Below are 25,589 nucleotides of genomic sequence, written 5' to 3' on the forward strand. Positions count from 1 at the left end.
TTTCTAATCAAACGGAACACCAGCGCCTCGTTTTATACTCTCACTAGCAGCAATAGCACTGGGGATCTTGATCCCGCAACAATCTCCCCACGTATTAGTCACATCATGCACATGACCACAATTATCCACATCGTTGTCGTCGTCATCATGATGATGGTGCTCAGGAATCCCCTCGGGACACTTTAACAACTCACCAAACATGAAATGTTGAATGATTGGCAATTTCCCCAACACTTCCACTTTATACATCTTAACCATCCCCTCCTTGATCTTGCTCCACAGCTTAGCCGATGAAATATCATCCAACATCGGTGAATGCCACCTCAAACTCAACTTATCCTGCTGTTTATTAGTTGACGTCTTGATATTGTTGATGAAATCGATACATTCCATGTAGATATACTTGTCCTTGTACATTTCCACCAACTCGTCATTATGGATCGATTTCGGCTTCATATGCGGATGATTGCACAATTGTGCACCGCCAAACAAAAACGGCAAAAAGTGGTAATCGTCCAAACCCCAAACCCCATGCGACCCAGCAGGCTCGAGCCAATACGTCCGTTGCAAACACCTCATTGTCGACATGTACTTGGTGAACACCTGGAGGATCAATGCCGGGAAGTCATCTCGTCTGATAACGTCAAGTTTATATAGACATAGCAAGAAGCAAATAAAGTTCAACTCGTGTCCCGATCCGTAATCGATTCTAGTCCTATCTCCAAATGAATTAGTGAGGTAGGTTGATGTTTCAACAATGGCAGTCTCACATATTGGTTTGATCAATTCAGCTGATTGGGCATCAACTTCGTCGTAAAAATCGCGAAACTCAACTTTACCGAATCTCAGTATATCCTTTTCTAGTTTGACAGGGTGGCGTTGTATAATTTGATAGATTTTGTCAATGAGATGTATAAGCTTTGCAATCACGGGCGAAGTTGCCACTTTCGCGTCATTTGGCTTGTCAGTGACGGAATCTTGAAGTTGCGTTATGAAGTCAAGCACTTCATTGTATGTGTTTGATTCGATCCATTTGGACAAGTCGTCCTGAGTAAAGACTCGCCTAACTGGTTTGATATACATTATTGGAGGAAAAAGAGTAAGGGTTTTTCTCGAAAGTTGATGTTTTCTATTAACGTGTGTGGCATATTCTTTTTCTTTTTTTCTTTTTTTGGTTTTTCATTGCGCGGGTAATTATTACATTCTTTCTAGAAGCAGATTTTTCAACTTCAAATCATCCATACTTTGCTCCAACACTCTGATTTCGGAACTAGAGACCCCATCTCCATCCACTGGGCTCATACTCATACTCATACTCATACTCACAGTAAAAGCAATAAACTCTCTATTGTCTTGGTCATCAAAAAGATACACTGTATCACCATCCATCAATTGTCTTTTCATCCCCTTGCCTATGGCCGTCCTATTCACTTTGCACGAGTTTGTGCTCATGTCTAGTAGCCAAATACTGCGATTATCGGTTTTGAATATGCAATGGATCTTGGACAACCGGTCGTCATTGATTGCTATGTTGCACACATCTGCACGTCCAATGGCAAACCTGTCATTGGAAATTGAAATAGGGTCAGAGTATATCGAGCCAGGTATTGGCTCTAATGACAAGAGGTTTGTGGCGCCATCTTCTTCATCCATCAAATCCTCCTCCTTGATAGAGACATTGGCATCAATGCCATTGTCGTTGCCATTGTGTTTGTGTTCCGGCAGAGGCTCCAATCTTATGCGCTTGGTTGAACCGTGGACTGTGTCAATTGGATGTGGACGCTTCAATGGTTGCGACATTGGCCGTGGTTGTGATACAGGAACCTGCGATTGTGGTAACGGCACCACCCTCTTGGGAACTTTGAAATCGTTCTGTTTCTGTTTCGAAGTTTTGCGGTTCTTTTCACTATCCAAAGGCCGGAGCATGAAATCCTCGTCAATTCTGCTCAATGAATCAAATTGACTATTCTCAACCTTGCGGGATTGCTGCGATTGCGATTGTGATAAACTTAATGGTTTTTGAGACGATTGCGATGGATCATCCCCAGCTAACCACTCATGCTTCAAAGCTTCTGCCGCAGTCATTCTCCTCTCTGGATCAACTTGCAAACAACACCGAAGAAAATCCTGACACTCTTTGGTTATTTGATTCGAATCCAATGGTGTCTTTTGATACTCTCCCTTCTTGATCCTTGCAAACATCTTTTGATGACTATTTCCCGGAAATGGAACAAGCGCAGTTAATAGCACATACACCAAGCATCCCAACGACCAAATATCCACCAAAGAAGAATAGTTGCTATTAGCTTGGCTTGCTTGAGACAGACCGTATTTCCCCGTGATCACCTCAGGAGCCAAGTACGCCAAAGTCCCACAAAAAGTCTTCATAACAGTCAGATTATCACTGAATTTTGCCAATCCAAAATCAGTGATCTTGACCAAAATAGGCTCATCCTGCATAATCAAAATATTATCTGGTTTCAAGTCTCTGTGCGATATCCCCAACTGGTGCACATAATTTATACCCTCTAAGATCTGCCTGGTAATAACCCTCGTGGCTTCTTCTCCAACTGGACCAAACTCTTCAACAAAACCCATCAAATCGCCACCAGGAACTAGTTCCATGATTATATAATAATTGTCAGCATCCTCGTAAAAGCCCTTTAGGGACACAATGTTTGGGTGATGTAGTTTGCGAAGAATTGATAGTTCACGTTCAGCTCCCGATAAAGCACTTGCGCCACCTGTGCTACTCAACGCTTTCCGTCGGTTTATAATCTTTACCGCATACTGGTTCCCCGTTGAGCGCTCTATGCATTTTTTCACAGTTGCAAAAGCCCCTTGTCCAATAGTTTCCGTTTTGATGACGTAGTCTTTGTGAATTCCTTCATCTTGGATGTCTGTGTCGGGAGCTAACGATGGATTGAATCGATCTGAGAATACCACAATAAACTTTACCACATCTTTGGGGACCCCGTTGCCTACACTTATTTCGTCACCCTGACTTAGTAAATAGTTTGACCCTTTAACTGCTCGCTGACCATTCCTATAAGTCCCATTTGTTGACGTGTCCCTGAGCCATAACGAATTATCCTTTAAATTGAACCAAATTATGAAATGTCGATTAGATAGACGCGACGAAGAAGTGAGCTGCAAGTCGGAATCCCCCGCTCGACCAAAGAACCAAACAATCCTACCGTTTTCTTCCGGCTTGTCGGTTAAATTAAGAGTTTTATTTGCGTATTGGCCAGTGGTGCATAGTAGTTGACAAATTTGATTTGGATTTGATTGTGGTTTATTCTGAGTTTGAGTAAGTGGCGATTGCTGCGTAGGCTGAGTTTCAGACAATTGGGTTGCCTCCATGGAGATGCGATGAAGAATGAGAGGAAAGATGTTGTAAATGGTAAAAGCTCAGTTGGGTCTCCTCCTTTACATCCAAAGATTTTTTTTTTTTTTTCTCTTCTTCTTCACCAGAAAAGAAGACGCGTCATAATTTAGTATCTACAGTAATCTATTTATCACCAGTGTTTCCAAAGCAAAGACAATTCCCTGATTAATCTGCTCAATGTCATATTGTGTGCAACAAAAAAGACTTTCATTTTGAGTTACAGAGTGGCCAGATTTCATTTGATTTTAACAATGAAAAGTCACATAAGCAGGCGCCCCAGTTGAAGATGACTAGATCAAAGAGGTCAGTATAGACGACAACCAAGCGGGGTAGAGTTCCAATCAAAGGGTGCAATAGATCCACATTTCTACCTTTCTCCCACTCGTTCCACAAGCGTTCAGGAGATGCCAAAGACTAGAGGTGACTCTCAAAAGATGACGGAAAAATGTATGTTAGGGTGAAGGGGGAGGCGGATCCAGTGCCGTGTTTTGAAGCGGAGTCCAAATCGGGTACTATTGACAAACCAGTTGGTACGAACCTCAAACATCAACAGCAGCCAAAGAGTTGGGAGACTACAGTAAACACAGCAGAGAAATAATAATCGATTAAAAAACGTAGCAAAAGCACCCAGTTTGCAACCACCGAACCAGTGGATTCTCCTCAAGATTTGGAATATTTGCTCCCACCGCTTGCTTAAGAAGCATCCACTTGAGTGGTTATTGCATCTATTTCCGCTTGTGACGAACTGATCTGAGATGCATTCAATTTTTGAGGAGGCGAGTCTTTAATCATGCTGATCCAGACTGGCAACAAACCAAACTGGCAACAAACCAAACTGGCAACAAACCAAACTCATCGTCACAAAAGTGGTTAAACGTATCACACTTCAACTTGGACATGTTATTGCTATCATTGGATGCACTATCTGCACCAGTATCGCCTGTTTCAAATACAATTCTTACCTAAACGTGTGGGGTCATAAGGAATGCTAGATTGGTTTCTGCACCAACCATATATTCTGCTATTTGCTTCAATGCCCGCATTTGAATCTTTGTCCGCTTTTCAAGAAAGTTACCCCACAGTCCCTTTCTTTTTTTTATCTCTAGAACTATGCTTCTTCCATCATTGTATTCGAAGACATAATCTAAGCGTCCCTGCTTCCCCGAACTAACTCGCCCTGTGTTGAGACGTACCTGTGCTTGCATCTTGACATGCATGTAGTGTTCAAAAACACTCAACCAATGGTTCATATGACCCCGCATGTTATACTTAAAGGAACCTGTATCGCGTTCTGGCAAGTCAAACAGCTGGGAAACTCCATCGTTGGAAAAAAGATTCCACTGGTAGATCACCCATTTCTAGGATTTTTAAATCATCAAAAATCTTGTTTTGGAACGAGTTGGAACGGCGTGTCTTAGGGGGCAAAAAACATGACAATGAAAAATATGAACAGTAGTGGAATGAGATTATTGGTTTTATAAGATGATCGAATGGTATGCTTGAGTTGTAGTTGTATCTGCATCTGCAATAGAACATGAGATCCTCCATGGCACGACGACTGAACTTAATGAGTGCTTCTGACATGTGTGTTTTCTGGATTTTGGCATCCCCATGAAGTTGGCTCAAATCGTACACGATATTCCTGAATAATGTTTGTTCTTCGTGAGTCAACTCAACATTCATGTTTGGATATGCCTTGTGTATAAGGCGAAATGATGATTCGCGAAGCGAATTGTTACTTGTGATGAATTCTTGAAGGATGCTCGCCTTGCGTTTCTGACTCTCCAGAATGTACGAGATAGCTTGACACAATTGCAGTCATCATCTTCGCCACTTGGAGGTGATCAAACAAAATATTCTTGCGTTCCATTCTCCTTGAACTCATGTCTCAACAGCATCTTCACTTACAACCAAAAAGTCAAAAACTTGATATAAACTCAGATCATAGAGGGTGGCGACATCTTTGTTATGCTGCCTAGTTATTTCCTCGTTTGATCCGTGTTGCTGCACAATATGCAGTGTTATTGTGAAAGCACACTCTCGGTGACCCCTTCCCACTGGACCTTCCTAGAGGGAAACAGAGCCTACACCAGATAATATCTGTAAATACATCTATTTCTATAAATAGTCTCACCTTTTAATCATTCCACCTTCAACACACAATGCTCGATACATTGAGCCTGCATCCTTCAACAAGTTGTCGGGGGAGTCAAACTCCCTCACTTCGCCTTTATCAAGAACCAATACTTTATCACTGTCGGCGATGGTTTCCAATCTATGCGCAATTGTCAATATTGTCTTGTCCTTGAACTCCGATCTGATTGTGCTTTGGACTATTCTATCAGTCTCCACATCGATCGAAGCAGTCGCCTCGTCCAAAATCAACACATTCGATTTGTTCAATAGAGCTCGTGCCAAGGAAAGTAATTGACGCTGTCCTGATGACAAGTTGGAGCCCCCTTCATAGATCATTGCTCCAAGCCCAACCTTCTCCTCGTCACCATGCACGCTAACCAACTGCTCAACGTGGTCTTTCAAGTGGGCTAGTCTCAACACATCCCACAACTCTTGGTCCGTGTGTTTATTCAAAGGGTCCAAATTGTCTCGTATAGTTCCCTCCACAACATTCGAATCCTGCGGGATGATGTTCAACAGGCTCCGCAAGTCATAGAGACCTAGTTCGTCAGTAACTTCGGAGTCGAGCACAATGTGCCCTGATGTTGCTTCAACAATGCGAAACAATGCCATTGTCAATGTGGATTTCCCCGCGCCAGTTCTGCCAACAACTCCAATCTTCTCTCGCAGTTTGATACTGAAATTGATGTTTTTCAACACCGGCTCAAGGTCTTCTCTGTATTTGGTTGAATAGTTTTCAAACAGAATTTCGCCTTTGGAGGGCCACTTGGTTGGTGGACGGTACTCTTTAGTCACGGCGGCCTCCGGCTTCAACCCACAATACTCAATAACTCTCTCCAATGACACAGATCTTGTTTCGATATCGGCCCACCCCCTGATAATCATACTGAGCGCATTGCTAATGCTCAATGCATTCACCAACACAAATCCAACCAAACCGGGACTCAATTCATGTGACGTGCCCAGGGTTGCCAATATGAAAAGTGCCGACGAGTAAAGAATCACCGCTGATATAGCTTGCAACCGCATTGATAGCCATCGGTTGCACGACAACATAGTGTAGTGGACTCGTATAAACCTGTTTGTGATTTCGTCATTCACTTGTCTGAATTTGCCTAGTTGGTTGTAAGCCCGAATTGTTTCAACACCGTTGACAGACTCCAGCAAATGGGAAAATAACGGACTTCGGCATGTGCTGACCAACCGCTTGAGCTCACGCGTAGAGGGGATGTAAAAGACCCTAATTCTGTTGAATATCACCAAAAGAACGAGAATCACCACAATCATTACAGGTAGGTTGAAAACCACCACCGAGAGGACACCAAGTGCTAGTAAGCCATAATCGATAACTGCCAAAATGGACCATATAAGCTGCTGATCAACAACATTCATGTCATCTGCAAACCTATTCAAAATACGCCCAATTGGAGTAGTTTCAAAAAATTGCATGGGACTGCGCAATACCGAGTTTGCCATTTTATCGTGAAAATACCTCGATCCTCTGATGACACAGTAGCTCCACATAATCAAAGCGGCAGCGAGCATGCATGCAGCACCAGAAATACCAGCAGCCGCGTAGATTGTGAGATAGAACAGGACCGCTGAGTTGTGCCCGTTTGCCAAGTTGACTTCTGACCAGTACTTGAGGATGTAGTTTGCTCCAATGTTGCAAGTGACGTTTGCCGCATAGATAAACACATACAATATGATCATGGAGAAGTTGCACGCTTTGAAATATTCGAGGTAGACACTCAATTTCACGTGGCCCCTAGCTCTGGCTTCCCTTGCATCAGGTTTGGTCTTGTCCACCTGCTCTTCACTGGCACAAGACACAACACTGGATCGTCTGCGAGACAGTACCACATCTTCGTGAGGTAGATCACTGCTATGTTCGTTGATAAGTCGAGCTAGTTCCAACCCACTCTCCATAACCTCCTTATAGCTTCCTCTCTCTTCGACATGGCCACCGTCTAGTAAAAGAATCTCCTCGGCGTACCGCAAAACATTGATGGCGTTGGTGGCCAAGATGACCGTTTTCTCCGCCAACATTCCCCGTACTACATCCCGGATGATGTTTTTACCCACATGTGCATCAACAGCAGAGAGAACGTCGTCGAGTAAGTAAATGTCTGCTTTCGAGTACACTGCTCTGGCTAGGGAGATTCTTGCCTTTTGCCCACCACTCAATGCGATACCCTTTTCACCGACAATTGTCGCATCTCCCTCAGGAAGGATTTCCAAATCTACAGCCAATTGGCACGCTGAAACTACTCGGTTGTAGAATCTTTCACTGTACTCGCTCCCAAATAAAATATTTTCCCTAACTGTTGCATTTTGAATCCACGGCTGTTGAGCACAGTAGGCTATGGATCCGTTGACCTTTACTGTGCCTTTGGAAATGGGGACTTCTCCTAGGATTGCCTTGATCAAGGCAGACTTCCCAGCGCCAACTTTGCCCACAATGCAAGTGAGCTGACCGTTTTTGGCTGCGAGGCTGATCTCACTCAAGGCGACATTATCTCTGTCCCATGAGAATGTGGCGTTTTCCACTTCAACAGTCACGTCGCCAGCCACAACTGGTGTACTCTCACGTACAACCTTGGACTTGTTCTCCTTCATTGCGAAAAACTCGTCCAACCTGGCGAAACAGTTCGTTGCCTCCACTATTGCAACAATGGCGTCGGGAAGTTGCATAATCGGCTCCGTCAAGAAGTCAAACAACGACAACGCTGGAAAAATGATCGACGGAATGAGAGAGATATTGGTGAGCTTGACAAATGAAATGAGACAGGTGATGGTTATTGCAAATGGGATTGTGTTCCACAAGAACATGGAAAAAGCGTTGAAATGGCCAATCCGCTTCGCCATCACCAATTCCCTATCATTCCTGATTCCAAATAGACGTCTCAACATAGGCTGCTCCCACGCGTAAAGCTTGATGCTTTTGATTGACTGCAAAATCTCAGATGTCAATTTCAACCTCTCGTCTCTGATCTTCATGTTTCGCTTGACAAGACCGGAGATTGACGCACTGATCTTGCTGCTCAAGGGAACTAGCACCAAGGCAGTGGCAAGTCCAAACAACGCAGAAACCCCAAGTAGCCTGTACAACGCCCAAATGCCAATCATTAATCTAAACGGCAAATTAACCACAAACGCATACATTGCCAATTGTGAAATCTTTGTCACATCGACTGCCAAGTTGTTGATCACTTCACCACTGTTTTTGTTCTTTCTTGCTTCGGCAGAGAGGTTGATTGCTTTTCTGTAAACGAAGGTACCCAATGATGAGTACACCTGAGATCTGATGCGGAAATGTATCGCTGCAAACCGATTCATTGAGGTGAACTTCCCAACCGAGCAGAGGAAGATTGCAGTGGCAATGGAAAGCCCAAGCACAGGCGGCTGCTTGACTTCGCTGCCAAAGTATGCGATAAACTGCTGCAATAGGAATGCCTGGCCAAGATTAGATGCGATTGCAATCCACTCCATCACCAACATCAATATCAAGCTCTTGGAGTACAAGGAGAGGTACACTTTGAACAAGGACTTCTTGTTCCCTGCTCTGTTCCACTTGTTCAAGGTCTCTTCGTACGTGTAGACGCAATTCTGCTCGTAATGCAATGGCGGAGTCCCCTCTGCATCTATTGTTTGCGTTTCATAAATCTTCCTAATGGTTGGATCCAACCACGTGAATGTGATCTCCGACCAGAAATTGTGCACCGTGTCGATGTTCCAATCGTTCAACTCGTAATATTGTTTGAGTTCGACACTGGGGGAGTACAACCCCACTTCAAATACCAAAATTAGTACCGCATTCAACAAGAGGCAAATCTGCGTGGCTGAGTGGTTACTCACTGCATCAACAAGAGAGGAAATGACTTGAGTTGCCCAGTATAATGACGGAGCTGCTAACGCAACCACACTTCTTGTTGGCTCTATTATATGCAACGGCAATACCACGCATCCAAGGAGTAGCACATTAGCTATCAACGGGTACGATGGCAAGGCAAGGTTCCAAAACTGCACCACCAAAACCACATTCAAAAGCAACTCAATCACCACCAAGTTTAATTTGACAAGTTGAAAGATCCCCACGCTGCGTATACTGAATGGGTGTCCGAAACTGTACTTGATTTTGAAAGGGCCATAGTAGTTGCTAAACAAAAGTTGCAAGGTCTGGGCAAATGCAATCACAGCAAGAATTCCATTCGTGGCCACGGCCACTCTAGCTTGTAGTTGTGGATCTATCGAGTAGTCCATCCTTTAAAGAGCATCCGGGAGGGACTTTTGTTGCTGGAATTCCAGCACGGCTCTGAATTTTTTGATTCGGATTTCTTTTTCGGATTTTTCGCGATCCGATCGGGAAATTCTCGGCGGAGTTTAAAGTACAACTTGAGCTGAGCAGTGCTCTACACGTGTAGAGCACTGTCTGTCTGTCTGTCTGTCTGGCTGGCTGGCTGGCTGGCTGCAAACGGCTCTGATGAGCAGTCGAGTAGTGCAGCTAGCGGCTCCTCTCTTCGAATTCTACTAGTAATTGATATGATAAAAAGCTCTGTGTATTTAAGCAAATCCTATACAAAAGCAACTCAAAGTTAGCAAATTAAGCCAAAGCAGCGCATTCTTTTCACTTTTCTTCCTCCTTTGCATTTGCAACGTTCATTTGATAAAAGAACCAGTTTCAATTGATCAGAAGAGCAATGTCGGCAACAATTACTTGCTTCTTGCTCTAACTGCTCTTCTCTTACGCTTAAGTCTTCTAACTCTCTTTTTTCTCCACTTATCTCTCATTGTGACGGTGGTGGTTGTACGATAATGAGAAGAAGAAAAAGAGAGCCAAAGAAAACTACGATTCAAAAATATAGTTTCATGTGCCGAAGGAGACTCAATATCTGACATGGGAGATATTCGCAGCCACAAGAAGATCTCGGCTATTAAGGAACCGGCCGGTAGCGCCGATTTTCCAAAAATGCCGATGTCAATCATTCAGGAGAACAAAAACATAACCCCCCCCCTTGCTTTCCTCCTTCAACATCCAAACCAAAACTGGAAAATGAGAGCTAACTCGACGCAGATATCAAACAGAATGTTCAAGACCCAGAGATTGATAATTTTGGCGATACTTGCCATGTTTGGGGTTTTGCTTGTGATAACGTCACTTGCAGGTCATCATGAAAAAGTGATCAATCAGATCAAGTCATACACTGGCAAAGGTAGCGAGTCATTAAGTGAGTGGTACAAGTCGCTGAATAAGTTGCCCAGTGCTAGTTTAGGAGAGGACGGGTTGGAAAAACAGGCTGAAGCTCAGGAAGAGGCGGAAAAGTTGAAAGAGGAATCATCCAAAGAGAAACAAAAACAGAAACAAAAACAGAAACAAAAACAGAATCAGGATTAATTTAGACACCTTTCCAAATTGCCTTTTCGAGGTATTCACTCGATCTTTTCAATTGTAGAATTCCCAAGTGCATAAACTCGAAGCAATTTTGAATAAACCAAGAATATGTTGTTTTCTTCCACTCATCCTCACTGACATTATTGGGCTTGTTTAGTGAAGCTGTGAATGCTTGATAAAAATCATACAAGTTTATCGATGCCGGTGCCTCTTTGTAAACTTTAAACATTGCACAGATTAATGGATGTTCTATCTCGAGTTCGTTTTCGCGCACCAATGGATTTGCCAAATACAATTCACAATTGTCTAAACTCAACTCGAGTGTTTGGCGCAAATTAGGTCGAAGGAGATTGATCATGAGGTTTTCGAGATTTTCCTCAAAAAGGGGTTGTTTGTCGAACTTGGCATGGACTATTCCTCCATTGAGCGAAAATACTTCATTGAATACCATGTATTCGAGCGGAGTGGTCAATATTGGGTTTTCAAAGTAAGCTTCTAGAACGGGTGTGATGTTTGACGTGTTTGTAGATAATCCTTTCCTCAATTCAACAAGGTAATTGTCTGTGATGGTACCAACCGACTCATGGCAATTATCGGTTAAATGCAGCACAATACGATGTAGCACTTCTTCTGGATACTTTGACAAGTCAAGACAATCATGAAAGTATTTTGAGTTGAACAATTTGTTGTTCACGAGTAATTTGTACAATTGGAATTTTTCCTTTGGTTTGTCCGGATGTAATTGATACACGACATTGATCGAGTTCATTACTGTTAGTTTGTGCTTTTGATACTGTTTCTTGCATTCATGAAACAACATAGCAACTTTACTATCGTCTTGAAGCATTTGCTTGACGATGGGATCATTTTGCAGTTGTTTAATCTCCATATGACGTTTAAAAGAGGGGGTTTTTCTCAATCCATCAATGTATAAACTGGACGAGTCAAACTTTGCAATGAGGATCGACAATGGCAGCTGATAAAAAAAGATCATGTAGCACAATTTTATCTCTGAAATCAAGGCATCGATGGAATTGTTTGAGTTTTCAAATCGATTGAGAATTATTGTGCTTAGTGTGTTATTGATCAACAACGGGTTCTCATCAGTTAGCTCCGGGGTGAGAAAAAGATTGTTTAGTATGATATACCCCAAGCTCTTGTTATCGTTACTTTTAAATCTGTAGCCGTCCAAGTTCAACCGTAAATCATTTCTCAAATTGCTATTGACCCATGAGGATACGGTATCACACGATAATGCGAGTAGCAACTTTATCGGTATTTGCACTGACTGAAGTAGCTTGATCAATTGGTTCAACAACTGAGTACTAAACAAGTTTGTGTCTTCAATTACAACAACCGTAGTCTTGGTATCGCTACCCTTGGCATAATACCAATCCTGCAACACATCCAAGTCATACCCCAACAAGTAGTCTCCATTCAACTGGTTATACTCTCCAAATTGTCTAATAATCTCTCTCAATGTGCCCTTGATGTGTTGACAGTTTTTGGAGTTTAATTTTATCAAGTTGAAATCGGTGGCAGCACAGTCATAAAATTCACTCAATATACGAAGATTGTTTGCGTCGTTGGAAGTGAGCTGCACATAACCAACGGACAACTTGTCGCTAATAGGTTCATTGATAAACTTGATCAAGTCGTTAAAGAGTTCGTCATTGGCATTATTTAATATGGAATGAATTTTGGCCAATTGGCTAGCCCATATCCTTTGATACAATTCAAATCTGAATTTTACATTTTCAATCGGCTCTTTCCCATTGAACAAGGATATAAATGGTGTTTGCGAGTCGTGAGTTGGTAAAGGATGGCCAAGCCTCTTCTTTGGTTGAACAAAGTAGAACGTTTTTTCATTCATTGGTGGTGACGAGCAGAGTTGTTTTCTGTTTTCTGTTTTCTGTTTATATTTATNTTTTTATTTTTATTTTTATTGTTTTTTGCTTCCTTCTTTCTTCTCTTTAGCTGATATACACATATTTATCACCTTCCCTACGAATATACTCCTTTTCAATCAATGTATCAATCAGCTTCTTTATATCAAGCACTCTCGTCGTGAATCTCGACTGAGACACTTCCATCACTTGATTCAACAACTCGGCATTTCCCAAATCTTTTCTACTCTTCATAATCCGAACAATGGTTGCTTGCAAGTATGTTTGTCTAGCAGCAATAATTTCCCTCGTGGCATCTTCCTCCTCCTGCTTGACATCAACTGATTTGATTCCACTGATAAAATTTACTTTAACCTTTTTGGAATTGTAATGTTCAACTAATTTCAAAGTAGACTCAGCCAAGTTCTCACTCGAACTCTCCACCAATTTAAACTTTATAAGTGGGCTAAGATGGTTGTCAAATACAGTCCTATTACAGCCAACTATATCATACAACTCATTGTACGCGTAGCTGGGCCTCTTATTAAACGCCATCAATATCATCAATTGCACATTACTAACTTGAAACTGGAAAGGCGGTTTCCCCTTTCTCGAAAGGTTGGCCTTGACCTCGGCTCTGCCGTGGTTGAATAGCCATTGCAACTTCCTTCCTTGGTGCTGGCTTGTATAAACTTCTTTTAGTTGGGCAAGTGGCGCTTCTAGTTCAGGGGCCACTTTCAAATCGTAATCGGCGACATGGCGGAATGGCCACATACTCTGTGCCAAAATCAAGGGATTAAACTCTTTAACAAACGTGTCTTTGACTTTTGCTTTCAAGTCCTCGGACGCCTTCATGTCAGAAAACATTTTTGTCATCTTTGACGTATATTCGATAGAGTTTTCCTCTTGTAACCGGTGAATAACACTCTCCTCCAACTCGTCAGACTTGCATGTACCATTGATCAACCTTTTTGCCAAGGAACGTCTATAATGCTCCTCAAACGTATCCTTGTCGTTGATAAACTTAAAAACGGTCATCAAGTTGTCTGCATTCATATCAACAATATCGGCATCCTTGGCATTACTTTTGAGAAACCCATCAGCATATTTCGCTAAAAATTCAGGGGTTTTGCACGCAGCTCGTGGTTTGGGAAGAGCAATAACATTGTTGTTGACAAAATGACGGCACGCATTGTCTAACGATCTGATAAATTTTGTATCCTTATTGAAAGCCTGGATGACAATGTCATTGAACTGGTTATAAATTGCAATCAATGTGTTGATATAGACTTTTGGTTCAACACCAGTCTTTTTCTTTCCTTCATCAGCCCCTTCGGCTTGTGTTTTGATCTTTTCCAAGGCGAGATTGGCCTCCTTTTTGATGTACTCTTCAAAAGCGGAAGCCAATGGATCCAACGTCTTGGGCACCCTCGTCAAAAGTTTATACATGCGTTGTATATGGTCAATCTGGTTCTGCTCAAGCAAGACTATAAATTGGTCGTACATTTCTGAAGCGTGGTTTTCAATCATTGCTTGGTTGAGGATGTTGACAAACGCTTTCTTTGAATGGTCTTCCAAAAACGTATTTGCTCGGGACACTTCCTCTGCCAATCTAGTCTCGCATTTCTTCATGTAGTCAACAACATTATGATTTGCCAAGTACTCTGAGCTCTCCTTTGTGTAGTAATTCATTGTTGCTTCCAAAAATGGCTTTTCGAAAGAATTGACATAAATGATCAAGTTTGGCTTTTTCAAGTCTTGAATATCAATGCTCAAGTAAACCAATGACTTGATCGCACTCGAGATCAAATTTGTATCCACAATCAAATGATTCCTCTGTTTTTCAATCAAATCCAAAACCTGTTCAATCAAAACATCGGCATTTGGTTGAAACATTTCATTTCTCCACTTGATCAAGGACAAAGTATTCACATCAAACACATCTTTTCGTCCATCGGATCTCTCCTTTTGCACCCAGTACCTATTCATATAATCAAATACGTTATTCATGTACACGGCACCAATGGTGAATCTCGTCCAACGACGAACATAAAACTCCAAAAACGACTCATTTGGGGTTTTCCGGAGATTACGAATAAACTGAACCAAATACATTTCCAACTTGTTGTAAATCTCTGCCCCGGCCAAAGAGTAGGAGTTGTTTTCTGTGCTGCTCAACGTCAGCCCCCGTCTTGATTTGTTGACACAGTAATTGTAAACGGCAGTGTAGCAATTCATGTACATTGTAGAAGTAACACCTTGATCATTCTGTGCGCCTAGGATAAACTCCAACCCTGGCTGGATGAATGCCCAAGTGGCATTGAGATCAGTGAATGCTGGTAATGTGGAGGTCATTTGGTTGAAGGAAGGTATAGACTGCTGTGTATATTTATTTTATTTTTCTCTTTTTTTTTGTTGTTATTGCCTCTCTTAGTTGGTTTTGCCTTTTCTACACATTTACTCGATCTATTACACGAACTAGACTAATGGTAAATGTCAACACCCACGTCACCAACACAACAAATAGGAAGGAGGCAAGTCCCTTTTGTCGGCGGCAGATGGAGGATATCACTGGGAATGCATTCGTATCAAGTCCATGTGGGTTTTTGTAGATTTCACAAACCCATTCGTCATCATACAAAGTGTCAAATGCCAACGACAAATTGGCTGACGAGAATATGATAAACAATAGATCCAACATGACTAATCGAAACTTTCCAATCGGATCACGTAGTCCCAATGGTTTCCCCGAGTACTCATCGTAGGCAATGTAGATTACATACACCAACGCACATGTCTGAACCACAATTGCCATTATTGTGCTTGCCTTTTGGCCTACTTTGGCCCCATCGTAAGTGCTTCTTGAAAACACATATATACTGCAAGCCAATGCCAAAGCTATGGCACAAAATATCAATGTCAATATTCTCAATGTCAAAGGTAGCAATGGGTTTTGCATGAAAAACTTTCTAAACGCCGGCTTCAACTGCGACCTGTTTTCTCCCATCCAGTACCCAGCTGTAGACCTCACTTTTGTATCGTTTTCTCCAGGGTCCTTTGTCCGTCTAAATAAGCTGAAGATACTGCGGTGTTTGTTTGCTTCTTTGAGTTGTTGATACTGCGAATGGTTAAACTCCTCCTTAAGTCGTGCATCACCACCCCACGACCCATTCAAATCGTACTCCTCCAAATACTTTTCATCAATCTCTTCACTCTCTGGGTATGTCGTTGGGTTGAAGATGGATTTTTTAAATAGGAACCAACTGCCATTAATGTCTTTGCCATAAGGGTCAGTGTCACTAGGTTTGTTTACTTTGGACACAGTATCTAGAACATAAACAGGAAACACATTTGGTCTATGGCTGTACGTTTGAACATTGACATTTCGAAACGGGTCAGGGCGGCCGCCACTGCTACTGGTCGATTCCATTGCTTGAGAGAGCAGAAGAAGTTTGTTTTTGTTATTCTTTTGTTTTGGTAGCGGTGGGATAGGATAAATGTGGGTTTTCAACATTGCTACGGGCAAGAATTGGATATCAAATCTAACAACCTCTTCAAGAATGCTCCCCAACAAGAACTCAATCTACGTAATATCGATCCCGCTCACCACTGCCCGCTCTTTTATCTACTGCAATCATCGCCCACTCATTCAAAGTCGTGCGCCATTAATCACCAAAGTTGAAACCAAGGCAATAAATCTCGCAACAAAAGGATGGAATAAGTTAGCCTCGTCGAAAGTCTCGGCAAATGTCAAGATTGTCGAGTGGATACGCAAGTTGCTTGCAACGATCCCCTATGAGGAGAATTGTCTTCGATCTTTCCCCAGCAAGCAAGCAATGATTAGAGAAATTAATGAGGAAAGTTTGCATTTGTTCAAGCCGGTGGAAAAGGATACCAAGGGACTTATTCACCAATCAGATGTCAAACAGTTGGACATCCCTGATAGCCAATTGAAGCCGATACCATTGTACCATGCAAAATATCAACCTCCTTCAACAATTCTCACAGAATTGGTCCACTTTAGAACTGATAATTACCAAAAACACAAGAATGGAGCAATTTTATGTGCTATTGGCATTCCATTGACTTTGCCATTTGCATTGGTACCGGTGCTCCCCAATGTTCCCGGTTTCTACCTTGCTTATAGATTGTACTGTCATGTCAAAGCATTAATGGGTATCAAAAACTTGGATTATTTATTAGACAAGAATGCGTCACATATTAGATTTGCAGAGCTTGATGATGGGGTGTTTGGGAAGGGGGAGCAAGGGAAGGAACAACAAGAGCAATTATTGATCACCCCAGAGATAATAGACACCCTTGTCAACAAACTATCCTTGCCCATTAAAGACGATTTGGTTAAAGCAATGAATCAAACTGAGAAACGATTAAAAAAGAGTAAACCATTAGACTAAATGTATATAGACAAAGTCCCACTTGTGGGCACTTGAAACCCCGGTCTACGAATAGTATAAAATTCCTTTATAGTCAATTGAATCGTAAACAAATTGTACTACACTGGTTTAAAAAGTGTCTCGCCGATTGCATATATATATATATACCAATCGAAAGAGAGGATCCCCCTTGCGCCTACTCCATTCAAAACAGAGGCAGAGGTGGATTTTACCATGACGCAGCGGCATCAAAACCAGGTGGAATACATTATCCAGGCAAATTGTTTCTTAAGGAAGCACGATGGTCCGTGTTTTCCACTGCGCCTAACTTGCCAAACATCCAAAACAGGATCATAAATGAATCTTATTAAAGCATCACATCTTCTCATACCACATCTGTACTTGACAAAAGGTATTCCTTCAAACTCACCTTCAGCAACGAGTAGCCCATGTGGAGTAGTTTTCCATGAACATAAGCTAAAAGATTTTTATCATGAAAAAAAAAAAAGTAATTGCAATGTCACGCTAGATGCTAATCTAACACACCACAATTGAATCCAATCAATTCATGTCAGAATATTTTGTAATGTTTGTTGTAGAAGGTGATTTAAATTGTGTAGACAGGGAGAAGGAGAAGGAGGGGGGGGGGTGGTCCTCATCATATCATATGATTTAATTTATAGTATTTCTTTCTGAAGATATTTTGCGCTTTTGTACGCCACATTCAGAACCTATCGAAAAATTGCAACAAGTGTTAACAAAAACTTTTAAATCTCCATATGTATCTATCTAATCCCAATCTGTTAACCTTTTGCTATTTCAGTGCTGCTCTACATTGGTATGGTAAAGTACGTTTAGGACTAACAGACATGAAATCACCCCTTTCCATGAATCCCTGCAACGTTATAAACACGCGTGTTATTGGATATCAAGAAGTTAATTCGAACTCGTGCTGATATTAAGAGATAGAAAATCATCGTCATTGCATTTGATATACTTATTATCTGATACAGCTTTGTAGATAACTAATTAGTTGCACAAAACTGTTCAATTATAAATCATGCTGTGACACAAACACGGGTTAATTTCATAGAGGGGGAAACACAATCATTAGTGATTTAAATAGAAAAGCACGTGAAGTATGGAGGGTGGGAGAACGGTTTAAGATTTAGTTGTAGGAGTTAGAAACCAATACCACTGACGATCTTGATTCGTTGGAGCTGAGAATGTATGGACATCAATGTGTTGTTGAAGGTGTTGCCTGATCACAATCCAGATGTTTCAGCTGAAGAGGTCAACAGATTGAAACGGTGGGAAACGGTGGGAAACGGCGGGAAACGGCATGGGGTCAAGGGCACAAACAATTTGCTTGTGCCAATTTGAGCAGTTTTGTCGGTGTAGATGCTAGCTTCGGAGGAAGTGACGACCAAACTAATGACCATGCTGATTTTACTGACGAGTTGAAGAAGTACTCACTGGATTTTGTGTGCTATAATGATGTAGAAGCTGCGAGGACAGTAGAAACGAGAACTGCTGACGAGACTGATTTCGAAAAGGAGAAAATGACGGCAGTAACTGATGACGTATTTTTTTTTGACGACGCTATTGGTGTCAAGAACTCATTGCAATAGATGATGATATGGCCAATTTGGTGGAAGTCTTTGATGTGTGTTTTATTTTTCACATTACTCATGGAAAGTAACTTTTGGGAATCGGTCATTCAGAGCAATACAGAAGCCTAGACTGTTGGGAGTCGTGACGAAGGCTAGACTTTGAATTCACTGGAGCTTCCGTTGGTGCAGCAAGCTACAAAAACGAATGCAAAGAATGGCATGTTCCCAACTGAGAAAGAGATGCAAGCGAATTTTACACCATCTTGGGGTGTTGCTTGTTACATAGCCGCACTTAAAGCTACTGTTGATATCTCAAGATTTGGTTCTATGGAACTTTGAATCCGTTCCCGTTCTGACTTGCTTCATCAATGAATCTCTGGCTCCCGCTGTGTTAGATTTTGTTCCTTTGATAGGTACATATAGATCATATTCACCACCCACGAACGACCAAAAATAAAACTGGCGAAATCGGTTTGATAGACTTGAGCTTGCTAGAGAATAGAGTCAATAAGAATTCTTTACCCGGGGAAGGAACCGTCTTCAGCTAATTATCACGTGTTCTTGACTAGGGCTTTGGACAATTTTTGCGCGCCAATTTTTCTTCACACGAGACTATAAATTTAAAAAAATTTTAAATCGGTGTCCAGTGTTTTCTCTGGCTCTCTTTTCTTCTCCTCATTATCGTACAACCACCACCGTCACAATGAGAGATAAGTGGAGAAAAAAGAGAGTTAGAAGACTTAAGCGTAAGAGAAGAGCAGTTAGAGCAAGAAGCAAGTAATTGTTGCCGACATTGCTCTTCTGATCAATTGAAACTGGTTCTTTTATCAAATGAACGTTGCAAATGCAAAGGAGGAAGAAAAGTGAAAAGAATGCGCTGCTTTGGCTTAATTTGCTAACTTTGAGTTGCTTTTGTATAGGATTTGCTTAAATACACAGAGCTTTTTATCATATCAATTACTAGTAGAATTCGAAGAGAGGAGCCGCTAGCTGCACTACTCGACTGCTCATCAGAGCCGTTTGCAGCCAGCCAGCCAGCCAGCCAGACAGACAGACAGACAGACAGTGCTCTACACGTGTAGAGCACTGCTCAGCTCAAGTTGTACTTTAAACTCCGCCGAGAATTTCCCGATCGGATCGCGAAAAATCCGAAAAAGAAATCCGAATCAAAAAATTCAGAGCCGTGCTGGAATTCCAGCAACAAAAGTCCCTCCCGGATGCTCTTTAAAGGATGGACTACTCGATAGATCCACAACTACAAGCTAGAGTGGCCGTGGCCACGAATGGAATTCTTGCTGTGATTGCATTTGCCCAGACCTTGCAACTTTTGTTTAGCAACTACTATGGCCCTTTCAAAATCAAGTACAGTTTCGGACACCCATTCAGTATACGCAGCGTGGGGATCTTTCAACTTGTCAAATTAAACTTGGTGGTGATTGAGTTGCTTTTGAATGTGGTTTTGGTGGTGCAGTTTTGGAACCTTGCCTTGCCATCGTACCCGTTGATAGCTAATGTGCTACTCCTTGGATGCGTGGTATTGCCGTTGCATATAATAGAGCCAACAAGAAGTGTGGTTGCGTTAGCAGCTCCGTCATTATACTGGGCAACTCAAGTCATTTCCTCTCTTGTTGATGCAGTGAGTAACCACTCAGCCACGCAGATTTGCCTCTTGTTGAATGCGGTACTAATTTTGGTATTTGAAGTGGGGTTGTACTCCCCCAGTGTCGAACTCAAACAATATTACGAGTTGAACGATTGGAACATCGACACGGTGCACAATTTCTGGTCGGAGATCACATTCACGTGGTTGGATCCAACCATTAGGAAGATTTATGAAACGCAAACAATAGATGCAGAGGGGACTCCGCCATTGCATTACGAGCAGAATTGCGTCTACACGTACGAAGAGACCTTGAACAAGTGGAACAGAGCAGGGAACAAGAAGTCCTTGTTCAAAGTGTACCTCTCCTTGTACTCCAAGAGCTTGATATTGATGTTGGTGATGGAGTGGATTGCAATCGCATCTAATCTTGGCCAGGCATTCCTATTGCAGCAGTTTATCGCATACTTTGGCAGCGAAGTCAAGCAGCCGCCTGTGCTTGGGCTTTCCATTGCCACTGCAATCTTCCTCTGCTCGGTTGGGAAGTTCACCTCAATGAATCGGTTTGCAGCGATACATTTCCGCATCAGATCTCAGGTGTACTCATCATTGGGTACCTTCGTTTACAGAAAAGCAATCAACCTCTCTGCCGAAGCAAGAAAGAACAAAAACAGTGGTGAAGTGATCAACAACTTGGCAGTCGATGTGACAAAGATTTCACAATTGGCAATGTATGCGTTTGTGGTTAATTTGCCGTTTAGATTAATGATTGGCATTTGGGCGTTGTACAGGCTACTTGGGGTTTCTGCGTTGTTTGGACTTGCCACTGCCTTGGTGCTAGTTCCCTTGAGCAGCAAGATCAGTGCGTCAATCTCCGGTCTTGTCAAGCGAAACATGAAGATCAGAGACGAGAGGTTGAAATTGACATCTGAGATTTTGCAGTCAATCAAAAGCATCAAGCTTTACGCGTGGGAGCAGCCTATGTTGAGACGTCTATTTGGAATCAGGAATGATAGGGAATTGGTGATGGCGAAGCGGATTGGCCATTTCAACGCTTTTTCCATGTTCTTGTGGAACACAATCCCATTTGCAATAACCATCACCTGTCTCATTTCATTTGTCAAGCTCACCAATATCTCTCTCATTCCGTCGATCATTTTTCCAGCGTTGTCGTTGTTTGACTTCTTGACGGAGCCGATTATGCAACTTCCCGACGCCATTGTTGCAATAGTGGAGGCAACGAACTGTTTCGCCAGGTTGGACGAGTTTTTCGCAATGAAGGAGAACAAGTCCAAGGTTGTACGTGAGAGTACACCAGTTGTGGCTGGCGACGTGACTGTTGAAGTGGAAAACGCCACATTCTCATGGGACAGAGATAATGTCGCCTTGAGTGAGATCAGCCTCGCAGCCAAAAACGGTCAGCTCACTTGCATTGTGGGCAAAGTTGGCGCTGGGAAGTCTGCCTTGATCAAGGCAATCCTAGGAGAAGTCCCCATTTCCAAAGGCACAGTAAAGGTCAACGGATCCATAGCCTACTGTGCTCAACAGCCGTGGATTCAAAATGCAACAGTTAGGGAAAATATTTTATTTGGGAGCGAGTACAGTGAAAGATTCTACAACCGAGTAGTTTCAGCGTGCCAATTGGCTGTAGATTTGGAAATCCTTCCTGAGGGAGATGCGACAATTGTCGGTGAAAAGGGTATCGCATTGAGTGGTGGGCAAAAGGCAAGAATCTCCCTAGCCAGAGCAGTGTACTCGAAAGCAGACATTTACTTACTCGACGACGTTCTCTCTGCTGTTGATGCACATGTGGGTAAAAACATCATCCGGGATGTAGTACGGGGAATGTTGGCGGAGAAAACGGTCATCTTGGCCACCAACGCCATCAATGTTTTGCGGTACGCCGAGGAGATTCTTTTACTAGACGGTGGCCATGTCGAAGAGAGAGGAAGCTATAAGGAGGTTATGGAGAGTGGGTTGGAACTAGCTCGACTTATCAACGAACATAGCAGTGATCTACCTCACGAAGATGTGGTACTGTCTCGCAGACGATCCAGTGTTGTGTCTTGTGCCAGTGAAGAGCAGGTGGACAAGACCAAACCTGATGCAAGGGAAGCCAGAGCTAGGGGCCACGTGAAATTGAGTGTCTACCTCGAATATTTCAAAGCGTGCAACTTCTCCATGATCATATTGTATGTGTTTATCTATGCGGCAAACGTCACTTGCAACATTGGAGCAAACTACATCCTCAAGTACTGGTCAGAAGTCAACTTGGCAAACGGGCACAACTCAGCGGTCCTGTTCTATCTCACAATCTACGCGGCTGCTGGTATTTCTGGTGCTGCATGCATGCTCGCTGCCGCTTTGATTATGTGGAGCTACTGTGTCATCAGAGGATCGAGGTATTTTCACGATAAAATGGCAAACTCGGTATTGCGCAGTCCCATGCAATTTTTTGAAACTACTCCAATTGGGCGTATTTTGAATAGGTTTGCAGATGACATGAATGTTGTTGATCAGCAGCTTATATGGTCCATTTTGGCAGTTATCGATTATGGCTTACTAGCACTTGGTGTCCTCTCGGTGGTGGTTTTCAACCTACCTGTAATGATTGTGGTGATTCTCGTTCTTTTGGTGATATTCAACAGAATTAGGGTCTTTTACATCCCCTCTACGCGTGAGCTCAAGCGGTTGGTCAGCACATGCCGAAGTCCGTTATTTTCCCATTTGCTGGAGTCTGTCAACGGTGTTGAAACAATTCGGGCTTACAACCAACTAGGCAAATTCAGACAAGTGAATGACGAAATCACAAACAGGTTTATACGAGTCCACTACACTATGTTGTCGTGCAACCGATGGCTATCAATGCGGTTGCAAGCTATATCAGCGGTGATTCTTTACTCGTCGGCACTTTTCATATTGGCAACCCTGGGCACGTCACATGAATTGAGTCCCGGTTTGGTTGGATTTGTGTTGGTGAATGCATTGAGCATTAGCAATGCGCTCAGTATGATTATCAGGGGGTGGGCCGATATCGAAACAAGATCTGTGTCATTGGAGAGAGTTATTGAGTATTGTGGGTTGAAGCCGGAGGCCGCCGTGACTAAAGAGTACCGTCCACCAACCAAGTGGCCCTCCAAAGGCGAAATTCTGTTTGAAAACTATTCAACCAAATACAGAGAAGACCTTGAGCCGGTGTTGAAAAACATCAATTTCAGTATCAAACTGCGAGAGAAGATTGGAGTTGTTGGCAGAACTGGCGCGGGGAAATCCACATTGACAATGGCATTGTTTCGCATTGTTGAAGCAACATCAGGGCACATTGTGCTCGACTCCGAAGTTACTGACGAACTAGGTCTCTATGACTTGCGGAGCCTGTTGAACATCATCCCGCAGGATTCGAATGTTGTGGAGGGAACTATACGAGACAATTTGGACCCTTTGAATAAACACACGGACCAAGAGTTGTGGGATGTGTTGAGACTAGCCCACTTGAAAGACCACGTTGAGCAGTTGGTTAGCGTGCATGGTGACGAGGAGAAGGTTGGGCTTGGAGCAATGATCTATGAAGGGGGCTCCAACTTGTCATCAGGACAGCGTCAATTACTTTCCTTGGCACGAGCTCTATTGAACAAATCGAATGTGTTGATTTTGGACGAGGCGACTGCTTCGATCGATGTGGAGACTGATAGAATAGTCCAAAGCACAATCAGATCGGAGTTCAAGGACAAGACAATATTGACAATTGCGCATAGATTGGAAACCATCGCCGACAGTGATAAAGTATTGGTTCTTGATAAAGGCGAAGTGAGGGAGTTTGACTCCCCCGACAACTTGTTGAAGGATGCAGGCTCAATGTATCGAGCATTGTGTGTTGAAGGTGGAATGATTAAAAGGTGAGACTATTTATAGAAATAGATGTATTTACAGATATTATCTGGTGTAGGCTCTGTTTCCCTCTAGGAAGGTCCAGTGGGAAGGGGTCACCGAGAGTGTGCTTTCACAATAACACTGCATATTGTGCAGCAACACGGATCAAACGAGGAAATAACTAGGCAGCATAACAAAGATGTCGCCACCCTCTATGATCTGAGTTTATATCAAGTTTTTGACTTTTTGGTTGTAAGTGAAGATGCTGTTGAGACATGAGTTCAAGGAGAATGGAACGCAAGAATATTTTGTTTGATCACCTCCAAGTGGCGAAGATGATGACTGCAATTGTGTCAAGCTATCTCGTACATTCTGGAGAGTCAGAAACGCAAGGCGAGCATCCTTCAAGAATTCATCACAAGTAACAATTCGCTTCGCGAATCATCATTTCGCCTTATACACAAGGCATATCCAAACATGAATGTTGAGTTGACTCACGAAGAACAAACATTATTCAGGAATATCGTGTACGATTTGAGCCAACTTCATGGGGATGCCAAAATCCAGAAAACACACATGTCAGAAGCACTCATTAAGTTCAGTCGTCGTGCCATGGAGGATCTCATGTTCTATTGCAGATGCAGATACAACTACAACTCAAGCATACCATTCGATCATCTTATAAAACCAATAATCTCATTCCACTACTGTTCATATTTTTCATTGTCATGTTTTTTGCCCCCTAAGACACGCCGTTCCAACTCGTTCCAAAACAAGATTTTTGATGATTTAAAAATCCTAGAAATGGGTGATCTACCAGTGGAATCTTTTTTCCAACGATGGAGTTTCCCAGCTGTTTGACTTGCCAGAACGCGATACAGGTTCCTTTAAGTATAACATGCGGGGTCATATGAACCATTGGTTGAGTGTTTTTGAACACTACATGCATGTCAAGATGCAAGCACAGGTACGTCTCAACACAGGGCGAGTTAGTTCGGGGAAGCAGGGACGCTTAGATTATGTCTTCGAATACAATGATGGAAGAAGCATAGTTCTAGAGATAAAAAAAAGAAAGGGACTGTGGGGTAACTTTCTTGAAAAGCGGACAAAGATTCAAATGCGGGCATTGAAGCAAATAGCAGAATATATGGTTGGTGCAGAAACCAATCTAGCATTCCTTATGACCCCACACGTTTAGGTAAGAATTGTATTTGAAACAGGCGATACTGGTGCAGATAGTGCATCCAATGATAGCAATAACATGTCCAAGTTGAAGTGTGATACGTTTAACCACTTTTGTGACGATGAGT

General features: G+C 42.5%; 11 protein-coding genes across 11 annotated transcripts; 4 read left to right on the forward strand and 7 right to left on the reverse strand. All coding sequences in view use genetic code 12, as the record gives it.

Moving 5' to 3' along the window:
• Positions 1–3: 3 nt before the first annotated feature.
• On the reverse strand, positions 4–1,083 carry KGF57_000187 (peptidylprolyl isomerase; the record flags this gene model as incomplete). Its single annotated transcript, XM_051751121.1, has 1 exon — positions 4–1,083. One exon carries the CDS (start codon positions 1,081–1,083, stop codon positions 4–6), a length of 1,080 nt encoding a protein of 359 aa, XP_051611372.1.
• A 114-nt stretch (positions 1,084–1,197) lies between these two features.
• On the reverse strand, positions 1,198–3,363 carry RAD53 (serine/threonine/tyrosine protein kinase; the record flags this gene model as incomplete). Its single annotated transcript, XM_051751132.1, has 1 exon — positions 1,198–3,363. The coding sequence occupies one exon, from the start codon at positions 3,361–3,363 to the stop codon at positions 1,198–1,200; it is 2,166 nt and encodes a 721-aa protein (XP_051611373.1).
• An 813-nt stretch (positions 3,364–4,176) lies between these two features.
• On the reverse strand, positions 4,177–4,650 carry KGF57_000189 (uncharacterized protein; the record flags this gene model as incomplete). Its single annotated transcript, XM_051751143.1, has 2 exons — positions 4,177–4,350; positions 4,582–4,650. 2 exons carry the CDS (start codon positions 4,648–4,650, stop codon positions 4,177–4,179), a joined length of 243 nt encoding a protein of 80 aa, XP_051611374.1.
• An 868-nt stretch (positions 4,651–5,518) lies between these two features.
• Positions 5,519–10,315, reverse strand: KGF57_000190 (uncharacterized protein; the record flags this gene model as incomplete). Its single annotated transcript, XM_051751154.1, has 3 exons — positions 5,519–6,736; positions 6,836–9,771; positions 10,273–10,315. The coding sequence occupies 3 exons, from the start codon at positions 10,313–10,315 to the stop codon at positions 5,519–5,521; spliced, it is 4,197 nt and encodes a 1,398-aa protein (XP_051611375.1).
• Positions 10,316–10,577: 262 nt separating this feature from the next.
• On the forward strand, positions 10,578–10,919 carry KGF57_000191 (uncharacterized protein; the record flags this gene model as incomplete). Its single annotated transcript, XM_051751165.1, has 1 exon — positions 10,578–10,919. One exon carries the CDS (start codon positions 10,578–10,580, stop codon positions 10,917–10,919), a length of 342 nt encoding a protein of 113 aa, XP_051611376.1.
• A 1-nt stretch (position 10,920) lies between these two features.
• Positions 10,921–12,789, reverse strand: ORC3 (origin recognition complex subunit 3; the record flags this gene model as incomplete). Its single annotated transcript, XM_051751176.1, has 1 exon — positions 10,921–12,789. The coding sequence occupies one exon, from the start codon at positions 12,787–12,789 to the stop codon at positions 10,921–10,923; it is 1,869 nt and encodes a 622-aa protein (XP_051611377.1).
• A 100-nt stretch (positions 12,790–12,889) lies between these two features.
• On the reverse strand, positions 12,890–15,157 carry CDC53 (cullin; the record flags this gene model as incomplete). The annotated part of the gene is made up of 1 exon (XM_051751187.1): positions 12,890–15,157. The coding sequence occupies one exon, from the start codon at positions 15,155–15,157 to the stop codon at positions 12,890–12,892; it is 2,268 nt and encodes a 755-aa protein (XP_051611378.1).
• A 94-nt stretch (positions 15,158–15,251) lies between these two features.
• KGF57_000194 (uncharacterized protein) lies at positions 15,252–16,232 on the reverse strand (the record flags this gene model as incomplete). Its single annotated transcript, XM_051751198.1, has 1 exon — positions 15,252–16,232. The coding sequence occupies one exon, from the start codon at positions 16,230–16,232 to the stop codon at positions 15,252–15,254; it is 981 nt and encodes a 326-aa protein (XP_051611379.1).
• Positions 16,233–16,362: 130 nt separating this feature from the next.
• KGF57_000195 (uncharacterized protein) lies at positions 16,363–17,217 on the forward strand (the record flags this gene model as incomplete). Its single annotated transcript, XM_051751207.1, has 1 exon — positions 16,363–17,217. The coding sequence occupies one exon, from the start codon at positions 16,363–16,365 to the stop codon at positions 17,215–17,217; it is 855 nt and encodes a 284-aa protein (XP_051611380.1).
• A 336-nt stretch (positions 17,218–17,553) lies between these two features.
• KGF57_000196 (uncharacterized protein) lies at positions 17,554–18,827 on the forward strand (the record flags this gene model as incomplete). Its single annotated transcript, XM_051751218.1, has 2 exons — positions 17,554–17,647; positions 18,490–18,827. The coding sequence occupies 2 exons, from the start codon at positions 17,554–17,556 to the stop codon at positions 18,825–18,827; spliced, it is 432 nt and encodes a 143-aa protein (XP_051611381.1).
• Positions 18,828–19,512: 685 nt separating this feature from the next.
• On the forward strand, positions 19,513–24,309 carry KGF57_000197 (uncharacterized protein; the record flags this gene model as incomplete). Its single annotated transcript, XM_051751229.1, has 3 exons — positions 19,513–19,555; positions 20,057–22,992; positions 23,092–24,309. The coding sequence occupies 3 exons, from the start codon at positions 19,513–19,515 to the stop codon at positions 24,307–24,309; spliced, it is 4,197 nt and encodes a 1,398-aa protein (XP_051611382.1).
• Between the last annotated feature and the right edge of the window lie 1,280 nt (positions 24,310–25,589).

Source organism: Candida theae (assembly GCF_024610275.1).
Source record: "Candida theae strain CBS 12239 chromosome Unknown scaffold20, whole genome shotgun sequence".
NCBI classification, from domain to species: Eukaryota; Fungi; Ascomycota; class Pichiomycetes; order Serinales; family Debaryomycetaceae; genus Lodderomyces; species Lodderomyces theae.